This window comes from Poecilia reticulata, chromosome 18 (genome assembly GCF_904066995.2).
Source record: "Poecilia reticulata chromosome 18, P_reticulata-male-v2, whole genome shotgun sequence".
NCBI classification, from domain to species: Eukaryota; Metazoa; Chordata; class Actinopteri; order Cyprinodontiformes; family Poeciliidae; genus Poecilia; species Poecilia reticulata.
Genome location: NC_088847.1, coordinates 21,362,371 through 21,386,329, shown reverse-complemented (window position 1 = coordinate 21,386,329; position 23,959 = coordinate 21,362,371). Strand labels below are relative to the sequence as shown.

The 23,959-nt window shown below is 39.6% G+C and overlaps 2 protein-coding genes across 4 annotated transcripts in view; one reads left to right on the top strand and one right to left on the bottom strand.

Moving 5' to 3' along the window:
• The window catches only part of nlgn2a (neuroligin 2a), a 249,000-nt gene extending 239,146 nt beyond the window's left edge, over positions 1-9,854 (top strand). For all 3 annotated transcript variants that reach the window (XM_008435581.3, XM_008435578.3, XM_008435579.3), the window contains 4 exons: positions 2,768-3,033; positions 3,893-4,046; positions 5,317-5,683; positions 5,840-9,854. In XM_008435581.3, the coding sequence (XP_008433803.1) occupies positions 2,768-3,033; positions 3,893-4,046; positions 5,317-5,683; positions 5,840-6,677 (1,625 nt within the window). In that variant the 3' untranslated portion in view covers positions 6,678-9,854. The remainder of the gene's footprint in view (positions 1-2,767; positions 3,034-3,892; positions 4,047-5,316; positions 5,684-5,839) is intronic.
• Positions 9,855-10,797: 943 nt separating this feature from the next.
• Positions 10,798-23,638, bottom strand: LOC103480576 (interferon-induced very large GTPase 1-like). Its single transcript, XM_081599666.1, has 6 exons — positions 23,338-23,638; positions 23,147-23,223; positions 22,310-22,376; positions 21,967-22,215; positions 21,486-21,746; positions 10,798-16,560 (listed from the first exon to the last, which is right to left on the bottom strand). The coding sequence occupies exons 1-6, from the start codon at positions 23,468-23,470 to the stop codon at positions 11,885-11,887; spliced, it is 5,463 nt and encodes a 1,820-aa protein (XP_081455792.1). The 5' UTR covers positions 23,471-23,638; the 3' UTR covers positions 10,798-11,884.
• Positions 23,639-23,959: the final 321 nt, after the last annotated feature.

Below are 23,959 nucleotides of genomic sequence, written 5' to 3'. Positions count from 1 at the left end.
TCCTGTCCAAACATTCAAATCGTCGCGTTTGCATGAAAGGAGATTTGTCAGGAAGGTCCAGCTGATTCTGGTTTTAATATCGACATGACCTGAGGTTGGAGGACCAAAACGAAAGCTCAAATGAAATGTGCAACAAGCCACGTCGACGAATCAAACACCTTCTGGAGAAACATGTTTGAATTTAACTGGAGTTTTCATTTATATTTAAGCTTGTATGTGTAATTTTGACCAATCACAGTGAATTTAAGCATCTTTCGTATTTCCTGTTCTTATTCGCTAACGGCCACATGACTCCAGTGTAACTACTGCTAAAAGCAAATGATTAGTTTTCCTAATATTAACATCACAACATAGTTTTTTTTCCCCACATTATTTCAAAATGATTAAAAACATAATTCCACGCCTGAAGTTATAAAGTTCAAACACAAATCATAAACTGTAATTAACTGTAATCTGCTTAGCATTTATGAAACAATCCTAATTGGGTCATTATCACCTTTGCTGCATAAAACAATGAAAAAATAATCACTGGTAGAAGAAATAAAGATTGTACAGATTAAACTTTGTGTTGATTTCACACTTTGAGTCAGGATGTGGTTACATCTTAGCAGCTCGTCTTAGAAGTTTAAAAATCCACTTTAAATCTCTAAATGTGCTTCATTACAACTTGGTTTTATACATAAATTTTCACGCTGTGTGTTAATTACAGTTTTTATAGGTGTTAAGTTTATTTTATGACTTTCTGAGCTTCTCATGTAATTAAACACTTTTAAATTCTTCTTCTATCTTTATTTTCAGATTGAGACCAGAACTGTTCTCTCTGCATTTAGGTTTTTTTTTAGAGGTTTTACATTGAATTAACCCTTTAACCACCAAAAGTTTCTTTCATATGCTGACAACCAACCCGCTGTCACTGTCTGTCTTCATCCCTCTGCTTTGGCATCATCACCTCATCATCATCACCTTCCTCTTCATCAGCATCTATCGGTGTAACATCAACTCACTAGAAGCCGCCTGTCTGTCATCCTCCCTCTTTCTTTCCCCCTCCGTCATGGATCCAAGGTAAGGAGTTTGTCATTCTGTCATTAAAGGACACCGATCATGTCAGCAACAGGTTGGCACAGATCAAACCTGGCAGCAGGCGGTGATGAAGGCAGCGCTTCGTAACGTTGATTATATGACGAGGGACAGAGATAAAAAAGAGCATCACTGCCTTGCAGACGTATTTGTATTTCTTCATGTATTGTCACAAAACATTCATAAATTTTATTGGGATTTTATGTGGCAGATAAACACAAAGTAGCATAAAGTTATGAGGTGGAGGAGAAATGATCTGTGGACAAAAACCTGAAGACTGGAGTTTGTATGTAGCTTCTTTAGATGAATACTTTGTAGGATTATAGCTAAAGTCTTTTAATTTGGACATCCAGAGACCAATATCGCAATTTGATTTGACTACTAGGCCATTCAAACAAATTGACATACCATGCCATCTTCACAACGACCCTGATCAGCTTCCTGAAGGAAAACCGTCGTTACTCCAGACAATCAGCGCACAACTACTTCTATGTTCTACAAGGGAACAATAATGCAAAGATAATTATCAGCAATTGTTTTGCTTTTATCTATTTCTGGTAATTTTATCACCTCTTCTAACCCTATACAGCTCAAATACACCAATACTATTATCTGTGTCACAATTATTGATTAGTAACTGAGAGGGTTCCTAATTGCTGCCATATTGGTTTGTGAAAAAACGTAATTTTTTAAAGCAATGGTTGCCTGCTTGTCTTAAAGAGACTTGAAGATTGCACAAATAACACTGTAGATGCCAGAAAGTCCTGGAGACTTTTCTGCATAGAGTTTGTAATGTCTCCATGTGCAGGCGTGGGTTCTCTCCAGGTACTCCAGGTTTGTCCCACAGTTCAAAAACATCCCTGTTAGGTTAGTTGTTACTCAAATTATCCTTAGCTTTGTGTGTGTTCATGGTTCTTGTGTTTGTGTTGCCCTGTGATGAACTGGTGACCTGTCCAGGATGCTTCAGTGATGATTTCTCCTCCAGACTGACCTGCCAGTTGAGATACAAGATCAGATTTTGATGGCTCCATATTTGTTGTGAAACAATCTGCAAATTAGTACCCAGGTGATAAAGAACGATGTGATATGAAAAACAAGAAAAGACAAGATGCCAAATAAAGTAGCAGAAGCGAGTCCAATCTTAAGGACTAATAAAATATAGCCGTCTCCCTGCTCTCTCTCTGCCACTCCTGGTGCAGATATGCATGTAGGTGTAGCTGTTTCCCTGCTACTTCTTACTATAATTGATCTCTGAGGGAAAGGAGACTCTGCAGCTCTGCTTAATAATTAACTGGCCAATCTTCAGCCCTGGAGAGGAGAGGGAAAGGAGAAAGGAGAGAGCCAGAGAGGAAACGAGAGAGAGGCAGGCGGCCCCCTTAACGAGCCACTTGACTGGCTTCAACGGCTCAGGATGGGCAGAACTCAGGAGACGGAGGGAGAGACTGAAGGAGGGAAGGAGGGAGGTGTAGAAATAAGGCAAGGAGAGAAAAGAAAGTTAAAATGGATCTTCTGACTTATCGGAAGAGCTTGTTCCCACTGCTACCTCAGTGTCCTTAGCTGCTTTACGATGGAAATCTGTCAGATTTTCTGTTATGTCTTCAGAGAATATTGAAAATCACTAGCAAAGAATACAGTGCAAAACCTTCAATAAGGCAGAATATAAATGTCCTTTTTCAATCTCGTCCATTAGGTCTGTTCCACAGGGCCATTGCTCAGAGCGGCACGGCCATCTCCAGCTGGTCCGTCAACTACCAGCCCCTGAAATACACCAAGAACCTGGCCAGGAAGGTGGGCTGCACCTACTCAGAGACCGCCGACCTGGTGGACTGCCTGAGGCGGAAGACCTTCAGGGAGCTGGTGGACCAGGACATCCAGCCGGCCCGCTACCACATCGCCTTCGGCCCTGTGGTGGACGGAGACGTGGTGCCGGACGACCCGGAGATCCTGATGCAGCAGGTGAGGTCAGATGGTGACCTCATAATTGTCTGAGTGGCTCTGGAGGAAGTAGAGAAGTCGCAGTGAGGTGTGGATGTGACCTTTCCTCACAGGTACAGGTCAGGCTGTGACACTCAGCAGCTGGTGAGAAGCAACATGTTACTGAAAGGAAAATAACTCGGCTTGTAAAACTGCTTCTAGAGGTGGACGGTGGTCAGCCTGTGGCAATAAGCAATGAAGGGCATAAGAAAATAAAAATAGATGATGTCCAGTCTGATGATTACTAAGTTTTGAAGGGCAATTTCAGAAACATCAAAAACATTTTTATTTCTGGCTTCTGATTTGTGTGTGTTTTATTTCCTTTTACTCTATTGCTTTTTAATTTGTTGTGTTTTATTTTGGATATTTAAATATATTCCAGTTAGTGTTATTTATTAAATTAAAGTTTATTGTTCTTTGAGAGACCAAACTTGAATTATTATGTCATTATCAGCATGTTTCTTAAAAATTGTCTCAAATCTACAATAATATCGGTAATAACAATGATTTCTGGGACAAATTATTGTCGAGAAATCCTTGTTGAAGGAGGAAGGTAAAATAATTAAATAACACATTAATATAGAATAAGATACTTTAAACATGTAACAGGACAAAGCTGAAAAACTGTTTTCATGTTCACTCACCTGCTGATGGTGGATGTCTGGAAGGTGTTACAGTTTGCTTATCTTTTTTTCACAATAATTAAAATGTAAAATTAATCTGCATTGAAAGAGAAATTTGAGAGCAAAAAAATCTTTGCAGCACCTCTAATAATGGCTCTTGGTTCAGGACTCATCTAAATGTGTTTACAAACCTTGCAATCCCCCCTTTGTGCCACCAGGGGGAGTTCCTCAACTATGACATCCTCATAGGTGTGAACCAGGGAGAAGGACTGAAGTTTGTGGACGACAGCGAGGACAACGATGGCATCTCAGCTGCAGCGTTCGACTACACCATCTCTAACTTTGTGGACAACCTCTACGGATATCCTGAAGGTGAGGAACCTCGACCCCGAACATCTGTCGGTGTTTGAAATCTCTCCGCATGATCCTGTTTTACATAAACGCCTTCAGAGATCTATTCTTGAACATGAAAACACATCAAGCACCTCAGAATCACAGCCCCCCCATTGAAGTGTGCATCTTTAAAACAATATGTGAGCAAGAAAATGAGAAGGAACAAAAAGCGAGTTTGGTGGAGTGAACCAGCCAAGACAAGCATACTAATGAGATCGCCTATCATGGAGATTATCTTTCACCGCGGTGGGTCTGTGCTTTGGCCTTTGGGGCTCTGTGGGCACTAATGCTGTCGCTCATCAGCCCCCAGGCAGCCGCCGCCTCCCAATCACAGAGCTGTTGTTCCCAGCAGCTCAGCCTGCAAACCCCTCGCAGCAAGCCGCAGTCCAAATACACACGCTTGAATAATGCAGCTCCTTCTCAAGTTCTCGTCAGTCATTGTGGGATCTGAAAGGCAAATTCTGCTCACTCTGTCTCGCCTTTTAACATACGCCGCCTTGAAACACGATTTGCAATCCTAGTGGTTTTTTTAATTTTGCCACATTACAGCCACAAACTTCAATGCATTTTAGAAAAATTTCATGTGATGGTCCAACAAAGAGTGATTTATGATTGTGAAATGGAGGGACATTGGTTGTTAATTTAAAAAAAAACAACAGAAATCATAATAATCTGGTGTGCATGTTTCTGTCTGCTGGCATCAACGAGTCAGAATATTCAATATATACTTTTACAAAGCCCTACATCTTACCTCATTAAAATGCAGATACCGTGTTTCCCCGATAGTAAGACACCCCCGATTGTAAAACGTATCAGGGGTTTCAGGGGGGTCGGCTAATATAAGCCGTATCCCGGTACCCCGAAAGTAGTCTTACTTTCGGGGAAACATGGGGGTATTGTAGGTATTGCCTCCCTCTCATCTAGCTGCGCGCCGCTTCCTGCCCACATCCGCACCGTCCCCCTCTCCATATGTCACCGCGCCGTCCCCTGCACTTCCTTTTATAAAACTGTTTTGTAGTGAATACAATACTGTTCAGGTTGTTAATAAATGTTAATTTTATGGTTAAAACTAAAAATTCGACAATTTTTTTCCAATATAAGACATACCCCGAAAGTAAGACATAGTGGGGCTTTTGGGGATAAAAAGAAAAAAAGACACTGTCTTACTTTCGGGGAAACACGGTAGTTTCTATCTACCTCAACCTTCCCGGTCACATTTCTTAATCCTTTATCTCCTGTTTTCTTGCAGGCAAAGACATCCTGAGAGAAACCATAAAGTTCATGTACACAGACTGGGCAGACAGGGACAATGGTGACATGAGAAGAAAGACTCTCTTAGCTTTGTTCACAGACCACCAGTGGGTGGCGCCAGCTGTGGCCACTGCCAAACTTCACGCTGAGTTCCAGTCGCCTGTTTATTTCTACACGTTTTACCACCACTGTCAGACGGAGACGCGACCCGAATGGGCCGATGCCGCTCACGGAGACGAGATCCCGTACGTGTTCGGCGTGCCGATGATCGGCGCCACAGACCTGTTCCCGTGCAACTTCTCGAAGAATGACGTGATGCTGAGCGCTGTGGTCATGACTTACTGGACTAACTTTGCCAAAACTGGGTAGGTTTCATTTTAATCTGACATATTTTAACTCTGTCTAAGTCAGTAGTTATTGATACGTAAATGGACCTTTATTGAAGCGTCCATGGTGTTTTTCCAAAACATTATCAATGCTTTGTCACATTAATCAACGATTCTCTTTTCGTTTTCCATCAGCGACCCCAACCTCCCCGTCCCTCAGGACACCAAGTTCATTCACACCAAACCCAACCGCTTTGAAGAGGTCATCTGGACAAAGTTCAACCCAAAGGACAAGCAGTATCTCCATATCGGCTTAAAACCTCGAGTTAGGGACAACTATAGAGCCAATAAGGTGGCTTTCTGGCTGGAACTTGTCCCCCATCTTCATACCATCAATGGCATCTTCCCGACCACAACCCGATCGCCATCTGGCCCTGGTCCAGGCCCGGACACCTACAGACCCAGGCCAAGGACTCCAGGTCCTCGAACCACTCCCCACCCCTACTCAACCTTCACCTCCGATCCTGAAACCGAGGGCTCGGACCGTCCAATCCAGGACCTCTTTCCTGGAGACACCCGTGACTACTCCACAGAGCTGAGTGTCACGGTCGCTGTGGGAGCCTCTCTTCTGTTCCTCAACATCCTGGCATTCGCAGCCCTTTACTACAAACGCGACAAGCGCCACGAGATGCGACGGCACCGACTGTCTCCTCAGCGCGGCGTACCCTCCAACGACCTCGCTCACAGCCAGGAGGAGGAAATCATGTCCCTGCAGATGAAGCACTCTGAGCACGACGCTCACCACGACCTGGAGCCTCTTCGACCACATGACATCCTGCGACCCACCTGCCCGCCCGACTACACGCTGGCGCTGCGCCGGGCTCCGGACGATGTACCGCTGATGACGCCCAACACCATCACTATGATCCCAAGCACCATCACCAGCATGCAGCCTCTTCATGCCTTCAACACCTTCCCCTCCACCGGCCACAACAACACCCTGCCACACCCCCACTCCACCACCAGGGTATAGTAGGGACTGGCCCACCCAGCACCACCTAAAGACAGGGAGTCCTGGATCTCCTACCAATATAGAAGGGAGGCCTGTGGTTGAGGGCCTTCGTTCTGTTCTTACATTCTCTTGTTTCTCAAAAAGGAACTCCACCTCCTCCATCATGTGCTGTACAGCTTAGCAGGAGACACAACGAACTAAAATGAACTGCGTTGGAGCAGATGATCAGCTCGGAGGCGACGTCGATCTTTCAGACATACCTTTTTCCAGGAGGGTGCACAGTTTCCAGTCTAAAGAAATTTTCAAAGGGACAAAAACGCTTTTGGACCTTTGATGTTCTCTCTTTTTTACTTTGGTGTCAGCTTTTACTGTCTTCTAGAGTGTCGTGTGAAGTTTCTTATTCGTTTCTTTTCTACATCTGTGTCTTATTTACGGCTCATTTGACTTCTCCCCTCCGTAGGGTGCTTCTTTGCTTCAAGGAGCAACAACGTACTGAGATGTCAGAAGTAACGTCATTTCAGTCTACCAATACGGTTCGTGCCAAATGTGGTTTTGCTTTCTGATCAAGGTTGAGATGAATTTTAATCCCTGTCTGGTAACACAGGCTGTATGTTCTCATGACCAAGTGCCAAACTGGCCTTTGATTGTGGTTTCCTTCCACTCATCTTGTTTATTTTTGTTGTTGTTCAAGTGTTTTAATGTGGAAAGATTTTTGCTGACAATATAGATATAGAGAAATGATATTATATATAGTTCTATATAAATGTGTACAAAGGAGAAAGAATATAAGGGGGTTTTCTCAATGGGGATCTATGCATGAATTATTTTTCAAGAGAGGCAACATGGAAAAAGGACGAAGAACCTGTCAACGCACGTTTTCCCAAATGAAATTAAATATTTCTCAGCTCATAAAATTCCCCCACAAATTCATTAAAAATAGGAAATTGCTGCAAGTCACAGATACTCCACCAGTTAAAGCAACAAAACTCATCACATATTTTTATTAATGGTAAATTACGCATTAGCTCAACCTGAGATTCCAACATTAGCTGCTTTCTGTCAGTTCTTTGGGTTCACAAATGTATTTTATTTTTAACAATGAAAAAAAAAGAGATATTCTGTTAATTATGCATTCAATTGATCTGTGTCTATGAAGTGGACGTATTAAACTACACAAATTATATCAGAACCGCTTTTTAGTCGAGGCAGATAGGCAAGTTAACTCATCTCACCTTGTTATCTTCCATATTTCCCCCTTTTCTAGATATTTTTGACACCCATATTAAATTCAGTAATCTCCACTGATTATCCGGTGTAGCTTCAAGCACACTGAGGATACTTAGCAGGTTTTAACGCAGAGCTGCAAAGATGAAGGAGTTTCTCAACAGGGTAAAGGTAACACAGTAGATGTCTGTTGTTTCTAATTGTTCTCCTTCTGTTAGTTTAGGACTATATCATTTTGCAGCTCTGCTTTTCAAGATGAAGATGTCAAACATGCATTATGGGTCCGTTAGCAGAACAGGAACACATGGTAGCTAACATGGCCGACAGGTGTCACCGTTGCTGTCTTTGAACATGCGCTAGCTTTAGCTTGTTTTTATTTTTTCCTTTTCTTACTGCCTGGCGGTCGGGGAGGGCTGGAAACGGGTTCATACGCCCAGCAGCTGAGATTTTATAAACTACTGAACGGGAAATGTGCACAATGCAAAATCACACGACTGGACAAAATCTGCAGATCAGGAGCCAACAGGATAAACGGACGTGCTGTGGCCAAGAGGAGGACGAAGAAAAACTCGCACAGCCTTAAATGTTGAAATTTGAACCAGAAGAGAAAACAAACTGATCAAAAGAAGATAAAAACATTCAGAGACTCTGCGGTCTTTCTGTCTGAAATGTTAGCCAGGGGGACCTATTGACCTGCTAATCTGTCAAAATATGAACTCTTTTGTACTCCTGTGGACAAAGGAGGTGGTAGCAGGTTGTGGAGTCGATCTGAACGCAGCAGCTGGGAGGAAAACGCTTAGCCTGGATGTGGTGGTTTGTTTTCTATGTCAGCACTAGAGGGCGCCATTGTGGCGGATTTCATTCAGTCCAGAGGAACTGGAGACAAACAGTCCTGGTGGGAGGATCGATGGAGATACACAACATCTGGATCAGGATCAAAACTGTACATTTTTAAGTGTAAGAATCAAACAGAGGAAATATTTGTAAATATTAAGTTTCTTGTTTTTTTTTCTTTGTTTTTTTTTTGGGTGGATGAATGATATGCTTATTTGGTGACAACAAAAGACAACAGGTGCAAATTAAAACAAATCAAAGGAAGAAAATGCAAATTCACTCATAATCAACAGGAACATATTTAGTTTTTAAACTTTTGACAGATCATCATTATGTAGATATGCTGTAGCATCGTGATTCAGCCTGAATCAGGAAAGTTTCTGTAGCAGAATTTTACTAAAGGCCTCAAACAACAAAGACCCAAATAACATCCAAATATGACAAAATAATCCAAGTCTGAATTCTTTGCTTGAGTTTTTTTATTACATTTTTTTTCATTGTTAAATATTCTATTCATAATCACAACCCTTTTAACTACTGAATTACTACGACTTTAAAGTCAGACAGCACCTATACGTTTGACATTTTTTCATTAATTTGATCCGAACTCAAACAAATTCACTCTATGAAATATAACATCATGTAGCGGTGTTTCATGTAGCTGCTGATTTATGTGTTGTACAACATGTTAGGGCTTTAACACCATCAGATGCCTCATGAGATCACAGAGGTGGTCCAACGTTTTGATTTCTCTCATTGTTGGTTTGTTGTAATTAAAAATCCTCCTATAGTGATGTGATGCAGAAGAAAGGTTGATGAGAAAATGACCACAATATCAGATTGGACCTTTAATCAGTTCAGATGGGCATCAAATCACATTATCCAACAAATAAAAGTGATGCAAACTGGGTCTCCATATAATCTGCACCTGTTGTCTTACATTTTATATTCTATGTTGAATTCAGAAACCCAAGACTTGAGATGAACAAATCTGTTAAATAATGGAAAATAAAAAAGATTAAAAAAGGAAAGTGAAATCATATAAATAAATGAGGTGATGATATTTCTGTTACTTTAGAAGTTATTATACACTGTATGCTGTGATTCTGATCTGGGAAACATTAAAGACATTCATAGCCAGACTGCAGTCTGTGTGTCTTTATTCTGCTATAAAACATAATTCAACTCTGGGACAATTTCAAAATATGTCAGGATACCAAACAAAGGAAGAATAATTTGGCTTAAATCATGACAAAAACTTAATTTAGTTTTCCTAGGAAAACAGTGAATACTACATTTTATTGTATTATTTGACTATTTAAAAATCCTCTTATAATTCTCCATTCATTTTACACCCAGCAGTTCACCTGCAGGACTCACAGATTTGCTCTGAAATGATGACGCCTCGTTATTTCAGAGAAATGCTGCTGATAAAGATACATTTTTCAGAGAAAGAAATGCTCTTCACTGTTTCCATCCACATCTTAAGTATTTTATTCTGCGCCATCTTTTTTTTTTTTTTTTTACAACTTGCTTCACTTTTTAAATCTTACACCTTTTCACCTGTTTCACCTAGCAGTCTGCAAATTACACTTTTGTCTCCAGTCTTGAAATATAAGTAAATTACTCATTTCTATTTGTCAACCTAAAGATGAGGTTTAGATGGCATGTCTCTGTCTCCATTTGACAACTTCCTCCTTCAAGTACAGCAAGAGCATCAACACCTTTGTAAATAATTTATCTCTCAGCCTAATAACTCTTGAGAATAAATAATTCCGTGTTTTCCTTCTATCTCTGTTAGCTAGTTGCTAAGCTAAAGCTTAAAGAAATGACATTAGGAAATGCAAATAAGATCTGGGGTAAGCGATGACACACTAGGTAACGCCCTCTTTGGGGCGTAGCTCAGAGAGACAAAGGAATGGGAAACTTTTCTGGGATGCTATTTTTGTCTGTAGCCTGTTAAAGGTGGCAGGTCATTAAGGTAGCTGTATTTTGGTATTAATAAATGGAATTCATGAATTCAACTCACTGACTTCTTTAACCTCATACATCAAGAACTCAGCATGGAGAACGGACAAATCTCCACACTCTTTACTGGGTTTGTTTATTGTATTACTTCAGCTTTGCAATTGTCTTCATACATTTTAATGTCAATATGAGAAACAAAGAAGGGACTGTAATATAAAAGTGAAAGAACAAAAATTATCAAGGCAAATTCTACAAATATGACATGTTGGGTTGTGTTCTAATGAGACACTCTCCGTCATGCGAAGCAGTTTTAGCTAAATAACTAAACAGCTTCAAAATTCACAAGTAGAAATGTTAATAGTTTCCCTTGTTAAAACATTTTAATCAGAAGGAAAACAAGACAACAGATTTTTACACAGTGAATTTTTTACATCTTTCAGCATTATATCCCACGATGAAGACATAAACTTTCAAAACAGTGATGATCATTTAAATGTTTGGTTACATCATATAGTTTACTAGATCAGACAGTTAAAAATTAAAATAAAGTCAGATTCTGTTTCTTTATATATGCAATGTTATTACAACTTTTATATGGTCATACAATTTATATATATGTGCAAATTTGATCACAGCACACGTTATATTCAAATTAAATGTTTTGATTTGACCCTAGTTTGTATTGAACTGAAAAAATACAAAGATTTAAAATTAGTACTAAATTGCAGTTGGTTTCTCTCTATATATATTATCTAAACCAACATGTTTCTGCAGACCCACATTAAAAGTTTGGTAAATCAACAAACACTTCATTCTACATTATAATTATGAACATTTATATTTGAAAACATGAGGACCCTAACACGTTCCTCGAAACCAGATGTAATAAAAGAAAAGGCTCAGAATCCAAATTTGTGAAGGAACATTGTAGAACATTTTTAACTGGTTGAATGTTTTCTGTATTACATTGTAGAGAGATCAGTCTAAAATAGTTAACAGGTCAAATATTTGTCAATTCATAGTCATCTGAGGGGACAAAATGAAATAGTATTTTAGTGTTTAGGCTCCAGAAATGCACCACATGATATTACGAACCAGAAAGGGGTCTGGACTCTGCATTAGAAAAATGTTGGGTCTTAGAGGAGTGCTTGGGGAAATATAACTGCAAGAAGTGCCCAGTTCCAAGGACCATAAAAATGTCTTTACTTTATTTTAAATGAATCTTCAAGGCTTGTTTTCGCCTGGATTTCAGTGATATTTCTCCAAACTGAAGGGATGTCAGCTGGCAGTGCATTATATGCTTTAGCAAGATCATTGTTGTACTTTGTCATTACATATTTCCAGTAGTCTGACGCTTGAAGGCTTACATCTGGAGAGATTTTCCAGAATGGAAAAATTTCCTTGTAATTTTTGTAAGGATGCCATTCATTGTTTGTTGCACTGCAGCGAAACTGTTTGTCACTGATAACAAGAGACGAGCAAATGTCTATGACAAGCTTTCTTGATGAATCCCACCTAAACTTACCAAAACCTTGTGGTCGGTGGAGTGACGCAAAGTGTTCAGTGTGGGCTTTTCCTCCTGCTTCACATGGTACGGCACAGAATGGACACTGTCGGCCACAACCAATCACTCTGGCAAAAAGCTCATTTTGGGGTTTCAAATTGAGTTTTTTCAGTTTTTGATCAAATGGTATTTCTTTCAACTCCTCTTGAAGACATTTTGCCATTCCCTCGACAGAGGATGAGAGCCAGTGAGCAAACTGTTCCTGGTCAGCGTTGTTCAGGACCATGAAGGCACCAAGAGCATCCTGGGAAATGACCAATTTATCCCCAAGTTCTTTGCAGAGATCTTCAACAAATGTTTTGAGGTCTCTGCAGTTTTTTGATTTTGCGGCATTGATGGCATCAATGATGCTGGTGACACTGGACTTCAGGTGTCTTTCCTCAATCTTTTGTGTTGCAGAGCAGCTGGAAAACTGCGTTTTTATCTGTTTAAGTATTCTTTTCTTAACATAAATTTCATAAGAGGATCTGTAGCTCAGGAAGTCATCAATGTTTTGGTTTGAAAGCAAATCTTGCAAAGTTGAATATTGGAAGGACATTCGTGTGCTGAACTCTTCTCTTGTCAGCATTTCATCAACGATATCAGGACCCATCTTTCTGTAGACAAAGTCTTCAACAGCAGGTTTCAGACACTGGTTGGTGAATTCTTCAGCTTTCTTTTGGCATTGGTCTCGTTCATGGAAGACGTCTTTGAAATCTGCTCGAAACTTTTCCTTGGTTTTCTTCAGACATATGTAAGGATCATTTTTCTGTATGAAATCTTCATGCATTTTCTGAAAGTCTCTGGCTGCAAAGCCGCAGATGTGTTGTTTCAGAGACACCTCAAACTCAGTGTCAGTTTTTATGTCTTTGTTGTTCTGAAGACTTTTATCAATAATATGTAGAATCTCTTGAATGTATGTGTCATGATATTTGTTGTTTCTTTCAGTTTTTTCACTAACAAATTGAGTGCAAGTCTCTATAATGTTGTCAGACATTTTCTGTACAGCCATCACATGGTCTTCAATGTTAAAAAATTTACTAACTGTATGTATAATTTTTTTCAAGGCTCCGTCAGCAGTGTATTTAAAGGTTTCCAAGCCACACTTTTTCAGATCCTTTTGACTTAGTAATTGCGATGCAAGACTTCCCCTGTGGGACATGTTCACTCTGAGACAACGTGAAACGCTTGTAAAGACATCTGTGTTCTTCTGTTCAGAAAAGGACAGCTTCTCTAAAGTACTTTTCCACATCTTATCAAATTCTTTGTTCAACTCCTTGTCTGCCATATTAAGTTTTTTATTTCGACACTCATCAATTAATAGGCACACTGCTTTTTCAATTTCTTTTGTATGATTTTCCTTGATTTTATTCAGCTCTTTCATCCCTTGCTTGAGGTCAGCTGCTGCTGTTAGCTGGTTAAACACTGAATTTTCAATTTCTCGTCGAAGGCACTTTACACTGTTTGAAAATTCCTCTCTGTATCCTTCGACCAGATAAACATGACCTTCTGTTTTCTTGAAATACTGACCAAGGTTGGCAAGGAGAGTTGTTTCCCATTTAGACAGCTCGATTTCTGCCTCACTTTTCAGCAGAGCTATGAATTCCCCTACATCAGATGATTCAGATGTTGCAGCAACTGTACCAAAATTGGAAATCCTTGTTTCTGCATTGGTGACCCAGTTGTACATTTCTTTTTTGAACTCCCACTCCCATTGGTTGTACTCTGTGCAGAGTCTCATGTAAGCATCAGCCACCAGGCTGTTTCTGAAGCTGAAGATGAAGTTTTCATGTTTTACTGCGTTCCACAGGCTTGTCATCCACTCTCTGAACTCCAAGAGGTTATTAGAAGTTGACCCACACTTTCCCAGCTGTTGGATGATGTTTTTCTTGAGTTCATAGACAGCCTCACTGTATCCTGCATTTACTGGAGCCATTGGTGGGTTTCCATTCCAGAGTCCAGGGATGTAGCAGTTCCCTGTGTCTGGATTATACTCCATCACATCAGTGAAGCTCTTGTTCTCCTCTTTCTTCTCCATCTTAGCTGCTGCCTGGGTCATCTCATTCAGCTGTTCTAACAGCAGCTTCCTGTCTCTCAGGTTCTTCTCATGGGCTGAAACATCAGAAACATTCTGGTGAACAAACTGACATTGAGGCTTTTTGCCGACCTCCTTCATCCTGAGGAAAGCATGCACCACTATCTGCAGGATGTCTTTCATCTCTGTTGAATTCTCCATGGCAATATTGATAATGGTGATGTCACTCAGACCAACAACAAATGTTGCCAGCTCATTGTCATGCTCATAGCTGTTGTCCAGCTGTGCTAGCTCTGGTGACTTTAAGCCTTCAGTGTCGATGATCACCATGAAGTCACAGTTTAGAACTTTCTTGAAGTCTTCATTGACTTTAATGAGCAGCATGAAGGCACCTCTAGTGCATCGACCACTGCTGACTGCAAACTGGACTCCAAACATGGTGTTAAGGAGAGTGGACTTCCCTGTGCTCTGAACTCCAAGAACTGTGATGACCAGGATCTTGTTCTTTGGAGACACCAAGTCATTGAGCTGAGAGAGAACATCACTCACCCATCTGAGAGGAATGTTGGAAGCATCTCCATCTATAAGCTCAAGAGGAAATCCATCCAGCAACAACTGAGCACAGAGTTTGGGCAGATGTTGTAGTTGTTGACGTGATGGATCTGTTTCTGGAAGAGAAAGAGAAGCTTCGTAGATCTGACCCATTTCACGGAAGAAGTGCTCAACTCCCAGTGAGCTGCTGGAAAGTTGTTGGTCAATTTCTTTGATCTCTTCTTTGTTCTCAGAATCCTTGCATTTTTCCTTGTAGAGGTCCCTGAGTCCAGAAAGCTTTATACGTGACAGGTTGTCGAGGTTCATTCTTAGCCATTTCAGAAAAAAGCGCCTCTCTGTTCCTGGGCTGGATATTGCATTGATAAAGCATGTCATTGCTCTTGATATATCATAAGAATTCTGTTTTTTCCGCAGTTCTTTTATTTGCTCCTGAAGATCACTTTTGTAATTTTCAACGTTTTGTGACCCAACCTTTTGAAGGCGAAATTCTTCCTTCTCTACACTTGTCAGTTCCTTCCATATTTGGCCTTGAAGGGGAAGCTGATCTTCTTTGTATTGAAGAGTGTCTTGTATTTCTGCAATGATGGCATCTGCATTTTGTTTTCCAGCCTGGCACTCTGAAGAGTCCTCATCAACCATGATTCCTAGCTCATGGGCAACGTCAGCCATCTGCTCAAGTGTATTTGTGTTGGACCTCTCAACCACACAACAAACTGTCTTCCTCAGACTTTTGACAAAATCTGCATCATTCATGGACCTAGTCTTCAAAATAATGTTGCTGTTTGTCAAGCATAAGTCAGTGGCTACTTTTTCCAAAGCATTTAGACTAAATGTTTTGCTCTGATGATTACCAACCAGGAATATCTGTGCCTTGAAGTTTTGTTGTGAAAGTAGCCTGAAACTCAATGTAGGGTCATCAAAGAAAACAAAAACTGCAGCAGATGTCTGACACAAAAAGGAGAATTGTGTTTCATGTGAAGCAATGTCTCCACGAAGGTTAGCTATAGCAACTGGTTCACTGAAGATGTCCATGTTTTTGTTTCCACAGGGAAGGTACCAGGTCATTTCAGTCAGTCCATTGGATATTCTTCTCTGAACATCTCCACACTCCATGTTGTGGTGAACAAAGGTGTCATGGTATTGCTGAGAGTTACTCAGAAGTTTATTGAGGATCTCTGATTTGGACAGAGAGCACTCACCCAATCTCACAAATGATATCATTGGAAGTTCAGAAAGAACTATTCTTTCTTCTATGAAACCTTTTGATTCTGCAAGAGCTGGAGGTCTGTACTTCTTAACAATGTCTCTCATGGCCCACAGCATGAGGGTGCACTGCTGTGTATCACAGTTAGGAAGCAGCAGAGGAACAGAGAACTGACACATGGACATTTTTAGAGCTAATTCTTGATGAACAAAACCATCAGAACACAGGAAGAGAGCAGTGATTAAATCAAGAGGGTTGAGTATTTCACTTGCATTTGTAGTGCTGACAAGGTCTGAAAGATCTAATATTGTATGATTTGCATCATGACAAACAGATTGGCTTTCAGACGTACATTTTACATTCCTTGAAGTCACATTAACCATCATCAGTTTTTTTAGAAAGTACCATGGAAGTTCTGATTTACACTTAACAAGATGATCAGTGATGGTCTTTCCTTCAATTTGAAGTATCTTGCTGAGTGAAAGCTTTTTTGTCATGTAATCCTCCAGTCCTAGATCCACCAGCAGGTTCTCCAATTTTGTTTCTGTAAACATAACATTTCATAGTTTAGAACTACGCAGATGACAGAGACTGTTTTCACAAATCTACAGATGTGTCTGTAAAGTGCCCAACTGACTTTGTCTAATGTCTAATGTAGTCTAATGCAACATAAAATTGTGACCAGGCCAGATCCAACCACCAGACAACAACTACATAACAGCTATGAAACAAAAGGGTGCTGATAAACCGATAAGGCATAGTGCTTCGTGTTTGGGCCAGTATATGGCCATGGAAATGTAACGTTTAAATGTAATGTACTGTTTAAATTTTAACTTCCATTCTCTCATTCTTTGGTTTTTCCACTATTTGGCTCCTTCATTTCTAAAATCTCGCGATAGTTTTAATATAATGTCAGCAGTTCTCGCGAGACTACTGGACAGCCAATCGCTGTTGAGTATTAGGGTTACATGTGCCACTGCAGCCTATCTGCTAGGTATACTAGCTGGAGTGGGGAAATATAAAAGAGTAGGACGCGGTTGGAAGGAGCAAAGCTGCAGGTCAGTTAAGTGTTGTGTCATGTTTTCTTCTTAATTCTGTACGATGCTCATAGGAGCCTACTACCATGAGCAGAGTTGAGATGAGGTGAAAAACCCCCGTTTGTATGAGATATGAACTGCGGAATTGGTGAGTGTTTCTGTGTGTGACTTAATGTTAGCTGATGTCACTGTTTGTGTAGTGGCTAAATTACTGTCAATCCAGACGCCCATAGTAACTTTGAACAGACAATTGGAGAACAATAAAGTGCCTTAAATGTTGATTGAGCACTCGTTTAGATTGCTGTTTTTACATTTCATGTTAACTAATTTATATGGTGCATATCTGTTGGATTTTTCATGGATGTAATTTATATTGAACTCTATTTATTGAATATGCTTTTTGATTGAAAATGATTGTTGGAGCTATTTATAGTGCAAAAAAGTGCCACTCATTGAATTTATGTGCACACTAGAATGTTTTGATTCTATATTTATTGAGGAAATGGTCCCGTTTTATTCAGGCCAGGTTGATGCCGAGCTGAAGTCCAAACCTAAAGCCTAAAGGAGGGATTACACTTGTAGTGCCTGAAGATTATGTTCAACTGCCAGGCTGGTAGGAGGCTCCTTGCAGCCAGTGAACAATTTTGAGCCCCACTTGGAAATGATTTTTGTCAGCAGGACCTGCACTGAACAAAGCACTTTGAGTAACTTTTCTTGGGACCCAAACCAACCCCAGCTTGGGGTTGATGAACTGAAGGGTGTGGGTTCATTAATTGTGGAACTCTGGGATTGATTCTTTGTGTTTTGTTTTTTCCGTTTTTGTTTAGTTTTTTTCTTGCGCATTTTTATATGGCCATTTGGATGTTTTTTCCACTGTGTTGTAAATATGTACATACATACAAGGCACCAACAACTGCAAATTTTCAGTCTCTGTCTACTCCTTCATGAGTCGTACTTTATCTTTGGAGAAATTAGCCCATTTGACATTGTTATTCATTAACCATTTACCTTGATATATTGCAGCATATTTTTTACAAAGATGCTACAGAAACATGCCTTGGTGCTTATAAAGCATTGAAGCATGCCTCAGTGCCTATAAAATTAAGCACCTAGGCATGCAGACTGTTTTTATAAGCATTTGTGAAAGATTGGGTCACTCATGAGTTCGATGAAGTCTAGCATTGAACTGTGATAGGATGCCACCCGTGCAAGAAATCCAGTTGTGAAATTTTCTCGCCCCTAAATATTCCACAGTCAACTGTCAGCTATATTATTAGAAAATGGAAGTGTTTGGGAACGACAGCAACTCAGCCATGAAGTGGTAGGCCACGTAAACTGACAGGATGGGGTTAGCAGATGCTGAAACACGTAGTCCGAAGAGGTCGCCAACTTACTGCATTGTCAATCACTACAGACCTGCAAACTTCATGTGGTCTTCAAATTAGCTCAAGAATAGTGCACAGAGAATTTCATGCAATGGGTTTCCAAGGTGGTTATGTATATTGTGAATACACCACTGCATCCATACATCGGATGCAGTGGTGTAAAGCATGCCGCCACTGAACTCTAAAGCAGTGGAGGCGCGTTCTCTGGAGTGACAAATTGCACTTCTCCATCTGGCAATCTGATGGACAAGTCTGGGTTTGGCGGTTGCTCGAACAATGGTACTTATCTGACTGCATTGTGCCAAGTGTAAAGCAGTGGTGGAGAAAGTACTCAAAAATGTACTTAAGTAAAAGTACAAATACACAGACAAAAATGTACTCAAGTAAAAGTAAAACTACCACATTAACATTTGTACTTAAGTAAAAGTAAAAAGTACTGGCTTTTAAAAATACTTAAGTATTAAAAGTAAAAGTACTTGCTGAATAATACCTAATCGCTAATATCATTAAGTGAACCGATTGTATTTAATTTTAATACATTATAAATGTGCCATTTTAATGAAAAATGGCACAGATGAAGCATGTTTTTATTGTGTTTACTCTGTAACATAGTTTAGACTTTGATATGTGATTCTATGCATCATAATTTCAGGGATGGAAACATCTTGTCTCCTGTCCTTACATAGTATGAACTTCACCTTTTTTTTACCAGCAAGGGCTTTTATTTTGAAAGAAATCCAACAGAAAGGGTGGACAGGGGAGGACATGGAACCAAGTAGCTGTAGCAGAGTTGTAGTCAAGACCACCTACCCAATACCAGCTACGTGACACAAAAAAATTACGTTTACCTATAAAAATTGCTTCTCAAATTGATCTGAAAGATCCACATTCCCATAAAACACCTAGATATTAAATACATAGAGCTGAAATAAATTTAATCAGTAAAGATCCGTCCAGAAGAATCGAATCGTTCCTGAATGTCATATCAATGCAGACTTTGGTCACAGCGTTGTCCCACACAATAATTCAGCGCATGAGTGACAACTTTTTTTCATCGCAGATGCAAGATTTGTGTCTCTGTACAGCTAGCTTTGGTAGCATCACGTCCACGGAGCTTACCTTTCTTTAAGCTTTCCTTCGAAGTGACGCTAAAAGTTGGACAAAGTCCCCACCGTCTGTGAAAGCGAAGCGCTGCTGATTTTACATGTCACCATATCTTCTGATTTATGCAGCGCTATTATATTACTGACGATTAGACAGACATCTCCTCCCGCTCAGAGGAAACTACTGGGCATGTCTGGAGCTCCGCGTGCGAGTAAAGGGGGAAGCGATGGGTGTCAACAAACACTTAAGTCACGTTACTGCTTGGATTTTACGGCGCCATCTTAAGTCCCTGAACTTCACATTTTAACGGAAAAAAAAGAGCAATGCGACTTGGATGTAACGAGTAATGCGGCAGTTTTGTAAAAATGTAGTGAAGTAGAAAGTACAGATACTTACTGTAAAATGTAGTGGAGTAAAAGTAGAAAGTATACATTATTAAATCTACTTAAGTAAAGTACAGATACACGAAAATTGTACTTAAGTACAGTAACGAAGTAGTTGTACTGGTGTAAAGTTTGGTGGAGGGGTGATTATGGTGTTGGGTTATTTTTCAGGACCTGGGTTTTGCCCCTTAGTTCCAGTGAAAGGAACTCTGAATGTTTCAGCCTGCCAGAGAATATTCGTATACTCTGATATACCAGCATACTTTTTGGATAATTCCATGCTCCCAACTTTGTGGGAACAGTTTGAAGTTGGTCCCTTCCTTTTCCAACATGTCTGTTCACCAGTGCACAAAGCAAGGTCCATAAAGACATGGATGGCAGTCTGGTGTGGATGAACTTGACTGGCCTGCACAGAGTCCTGACCTTAACCCAATAGAACACCTTTGGGATGAATTAGAGTGGAGACTAAGACCCAAGCCTTCTCATCCATCATCAGTGTTTGACCTCACAAATGCACGTCTGGAGGAATGATTAAAAATCACGATAAACACACTTCTAATCCTTGTGGATAGCCTTACCAGAAAAGTTTAGACTTTTCTCGGTGCAATGGGTAACCCAAGGTCATATTGAACCCTATGGATTAGGAATGGGAGCTCACTTAAGCTTGTATGTGGGTCAAGGGTTGAGACAATACTTTTGGCAAGATAGTGTAGGTAGACTGACTTAAGATATCCTGAGCTAATTCTGTAGTTTAGGGTACTGGAAGAAAAAATTAACACTTTCTCAGTTTCATCTTCTACTACTCTCCAACTGTTAACTTTTTGTTTTCACTTAGTTATTTTTCTCTCCATAAAAGCCACACCTGGTCTGGTGTTTCATTTGGCTGTGGTTACTTCCTGGAGGAGGTCATCGGCTGAGATAATGCTGGCATAAACAAAATATTTTTCCTCTCCAACTATTAACTTTTTACTTTCATGAACATTAAAAATAATCCTACATCAGTTCATCTGTTTCTTTTCAGTGAATTCTGGTCTGTCTTCTTAAAGCCCTAGTTGGTTTGCGGCAAATTCTGCTAGAGGTTTCTTCCTGTTAAAGGAGAGTTTTTCCTTTCTACTGTTCCTACATGCATGCTCGGTATGAGGGTTTGCAATAACGTCAGCCACACAAACTGTTTTTGTTGTTGCTACATGGTCGTCCAGGAGGAGTCAATGCTGAAAGTTTCAAACTACTTTGAAAAATTAGCCGACCATATTGTACAGTTCAATAACTAAGATCAACTGGAATGTGTGACTGAATTGCCAAGATGCAGCTGTAGTTGTAAAAAAAAATTGTACTTCATAATCACTTCTTTGTTTTGGATAATCACACAAGAATCCCAAAAGCATGCATTATACTTAGTTTTTGTAGCGTGAAGACTGCAGTCAGAACTACTATACTTTTATTTAGTGTGAAATGAGCATAGGTACAGATAAAAGTGAACTAATGTATGTCATACCAGAAGTTCACTTTTATTTGTATTCATCTATGGTTATCTATAATTCATACATTGCTTTTACTCACTTGTTTTGGCTGATATTACAGCTGACTTGCTGATTGTTCCTTTCCTTAGTTGTGTTGAAACATGGAGGGAGTAACTAACCCCAGGCCTCAGGTTGTTGAACGTCACACTGTTTGTCTCTGTTTCTAACTCTTGCACAAGTTCACCATCACTGCAGCAGGCAACAATGAAAGACTCCACTTCTCCAGAGGCTTTTTCCCACTGGAGAGAGAGCGACTCATTGCTGATATCTGAGACTTGTATAGCCATGGGAGGAACAGCCTCTGTTGAACAAACATAAGCAAATGCATATTTTACAAGAAATAAAAGATATCTCACTGCATTTTGCACTTTTATAAAATTTATTTAAAATGCGCAATATTTATAGATACTTTCTTCTGCTTTGACTGTTATAATATTAACATTAGCAACTATTTATCATGTTTATTTACATATAGGATCAATTATTCACTGTGTCCCAACTCATTTCCAACTCAAACATACCTGTAATTACAGACAGAGTAGCTATTTCCTCTTTTTCTGCAATCCTTGTGATGTTGAAGGTGTACTCTGTCCCAGGGTTGAGTCCCACAACATCAACAGTGCTGCAGTCTCTGGTCTCCATGGTCCCTGAGTGTGTGTCACTGGTGTAATCTATTAGAAATTTATACCTAACTGGTGGAACAACTGGTGCTAAACCAAAAGAAACTATGTTGGTCCCAACACAGTGAATAGCTACAGGTGGAGAAGCATCTGGCAGAAAAGAAGGAAATATTTGTGATTTATGAGTATTGCAAAAATAACTAAATGACTGAAGGCCACAGTTTTAAAACAAATGTATACATACCATCAGTCTGCAGTGACACAGTGGAGCCTCCCTCTGGTTCAGTAAAGATACCTGATGCATCAAAGAACTGCAATTTAAATAAGAAAATATTGAATCATTAACAACAACCTGCCAGTAACACAACCTTTAGACTCTTTTGTCAAACATGAACCCAGCCCCTCCTTCATATGATGCAGTAACACAGTTTCATTTCCTGTGGTAAGAACATGAATAGATGATCTGTGAGAAAAAGAAACTTAACTCCCCAACCCAAGAAGTGTGGCTGAACACAGTGTTGAGCTACAATCAATGTATACATAGTAAAACAGGATAACTTCAAGGTTTCCATAGTCAAACTATGGTTTGGATTAAGACATTTACATACATGAAAAAGGGATTTGAATCCAAATCATATTTTCCAGATTTGCTATATCTGAGTGGGCAAAGTTCAAAAAGAAAAATAAATCACTGAAATAATCAAGTACATCACAGGCCACAATGTATTTTTTGCAGTTAGATGCATTTTTCTGGCCTAAATTGGTTCTTAAATTTACATCTTTCAGCTTAAATGACTCATTCTCTCTGTCATTATTTTACTTCAAAGGTAAATGTCCTGAAAGGCTCCATAATAGTTTTGTTGTTTGCTTTAGTTAGTGAGTGAACAGACTCTGACATGAACATTTTTGTGGTCATATGGTTAAGTTTACTGTACCCAACTGTTTATTTTAGGAAATTATAAACTAGGAGTTGCAATCAAAATTATTCCTTCACATAAAATGACCACAAAAACCACTGGTGTTACAGAAAAATACCACATAAAATTATATAAACACCATTTAGCTCACATCAATTTCTTACCTCTTCCTCCTCCAAGTTTGCCATTGTTGTACAAACATTCATCAACACCTCACACCACTTACAGAACGCTCCTACTTCTAGTGAAATAACAGTAAAAAGAAAACATGCAATTAGGGTAGTACACCATGAGGTACACTGAGCTGTAGTTTGATGAAAATGAAGCTGTGTTCATATAAAGGAAAATGACTTACCTATTAAAGACTTCCTTCTTAAAGTTTTTAATGGAAAGTCTACAGAAACAAGGTGAAAGCAGAGAACCAAATTCTCTTGCAAATAGAGGAGTAATGCTTCAGCTGCTCCTTTTATCAAGGTGGGTGGAGTCATGATCACTGGTTTACCAAGAAATGAATGTGGCTGGGCTGAGAGAAAATGAAACTTAACTACAAATCGAAAGGGACTGAGAGGAAGTGGGAAACTGTGTTATGTTCCATGGGCTGATAAGGTCAATTTTCTGAGTTTCTTCAGGTAAAAATTTGACCTGAAAATGATCACAAAGCAGAACAGATGAGAGATTGTAGCTAGATAAAAAAAATGTGTAAAGGACTTAAAAAGATTATTTTTTAACATCTTGTATTTTTGGACTATTTTTAGTGCCATGTACTGTGTATTTTAATGTAATTTTAGATAGTTAGGACAATTGCACATTTATGGATAAGTAGCCCAAATTTATATAATAATTTATTTTTTGTACAGGCAAGAGTTAGTGCATGATTGATGCAGGTAAAAACAGCAGCAGTAAAAACAGAATGGAGCATGTTGTCTTTACCTGCAACATTTAAAAAGCTCCAGTTAAGGTTGGGTTATATGGCTTAA

Coding starts and splice junctions, on each gene's coding strand:
- LOC103480576 (XM_081599666.1), bottom strand. CDS start 23,470: ATGACTCCACCCACCTTGATAAAAGGAGCAGCTGAAGCATTACTCCTC. Junction 23,224..23,337: donor AAGAAGGAAGTCTTTAATAG/GTAAGTCATTTT, acceptor TTATTTCACTAG/AAGTAGGAGCGTTCTGTAAG. Junction 22,377..23,146: donor CAAACTTGGAGGAGGAAGAG/GTAAGAAATTGA, acceptor TTTAAATTGCAG/TTCTTTGATGCATCAGGTAT.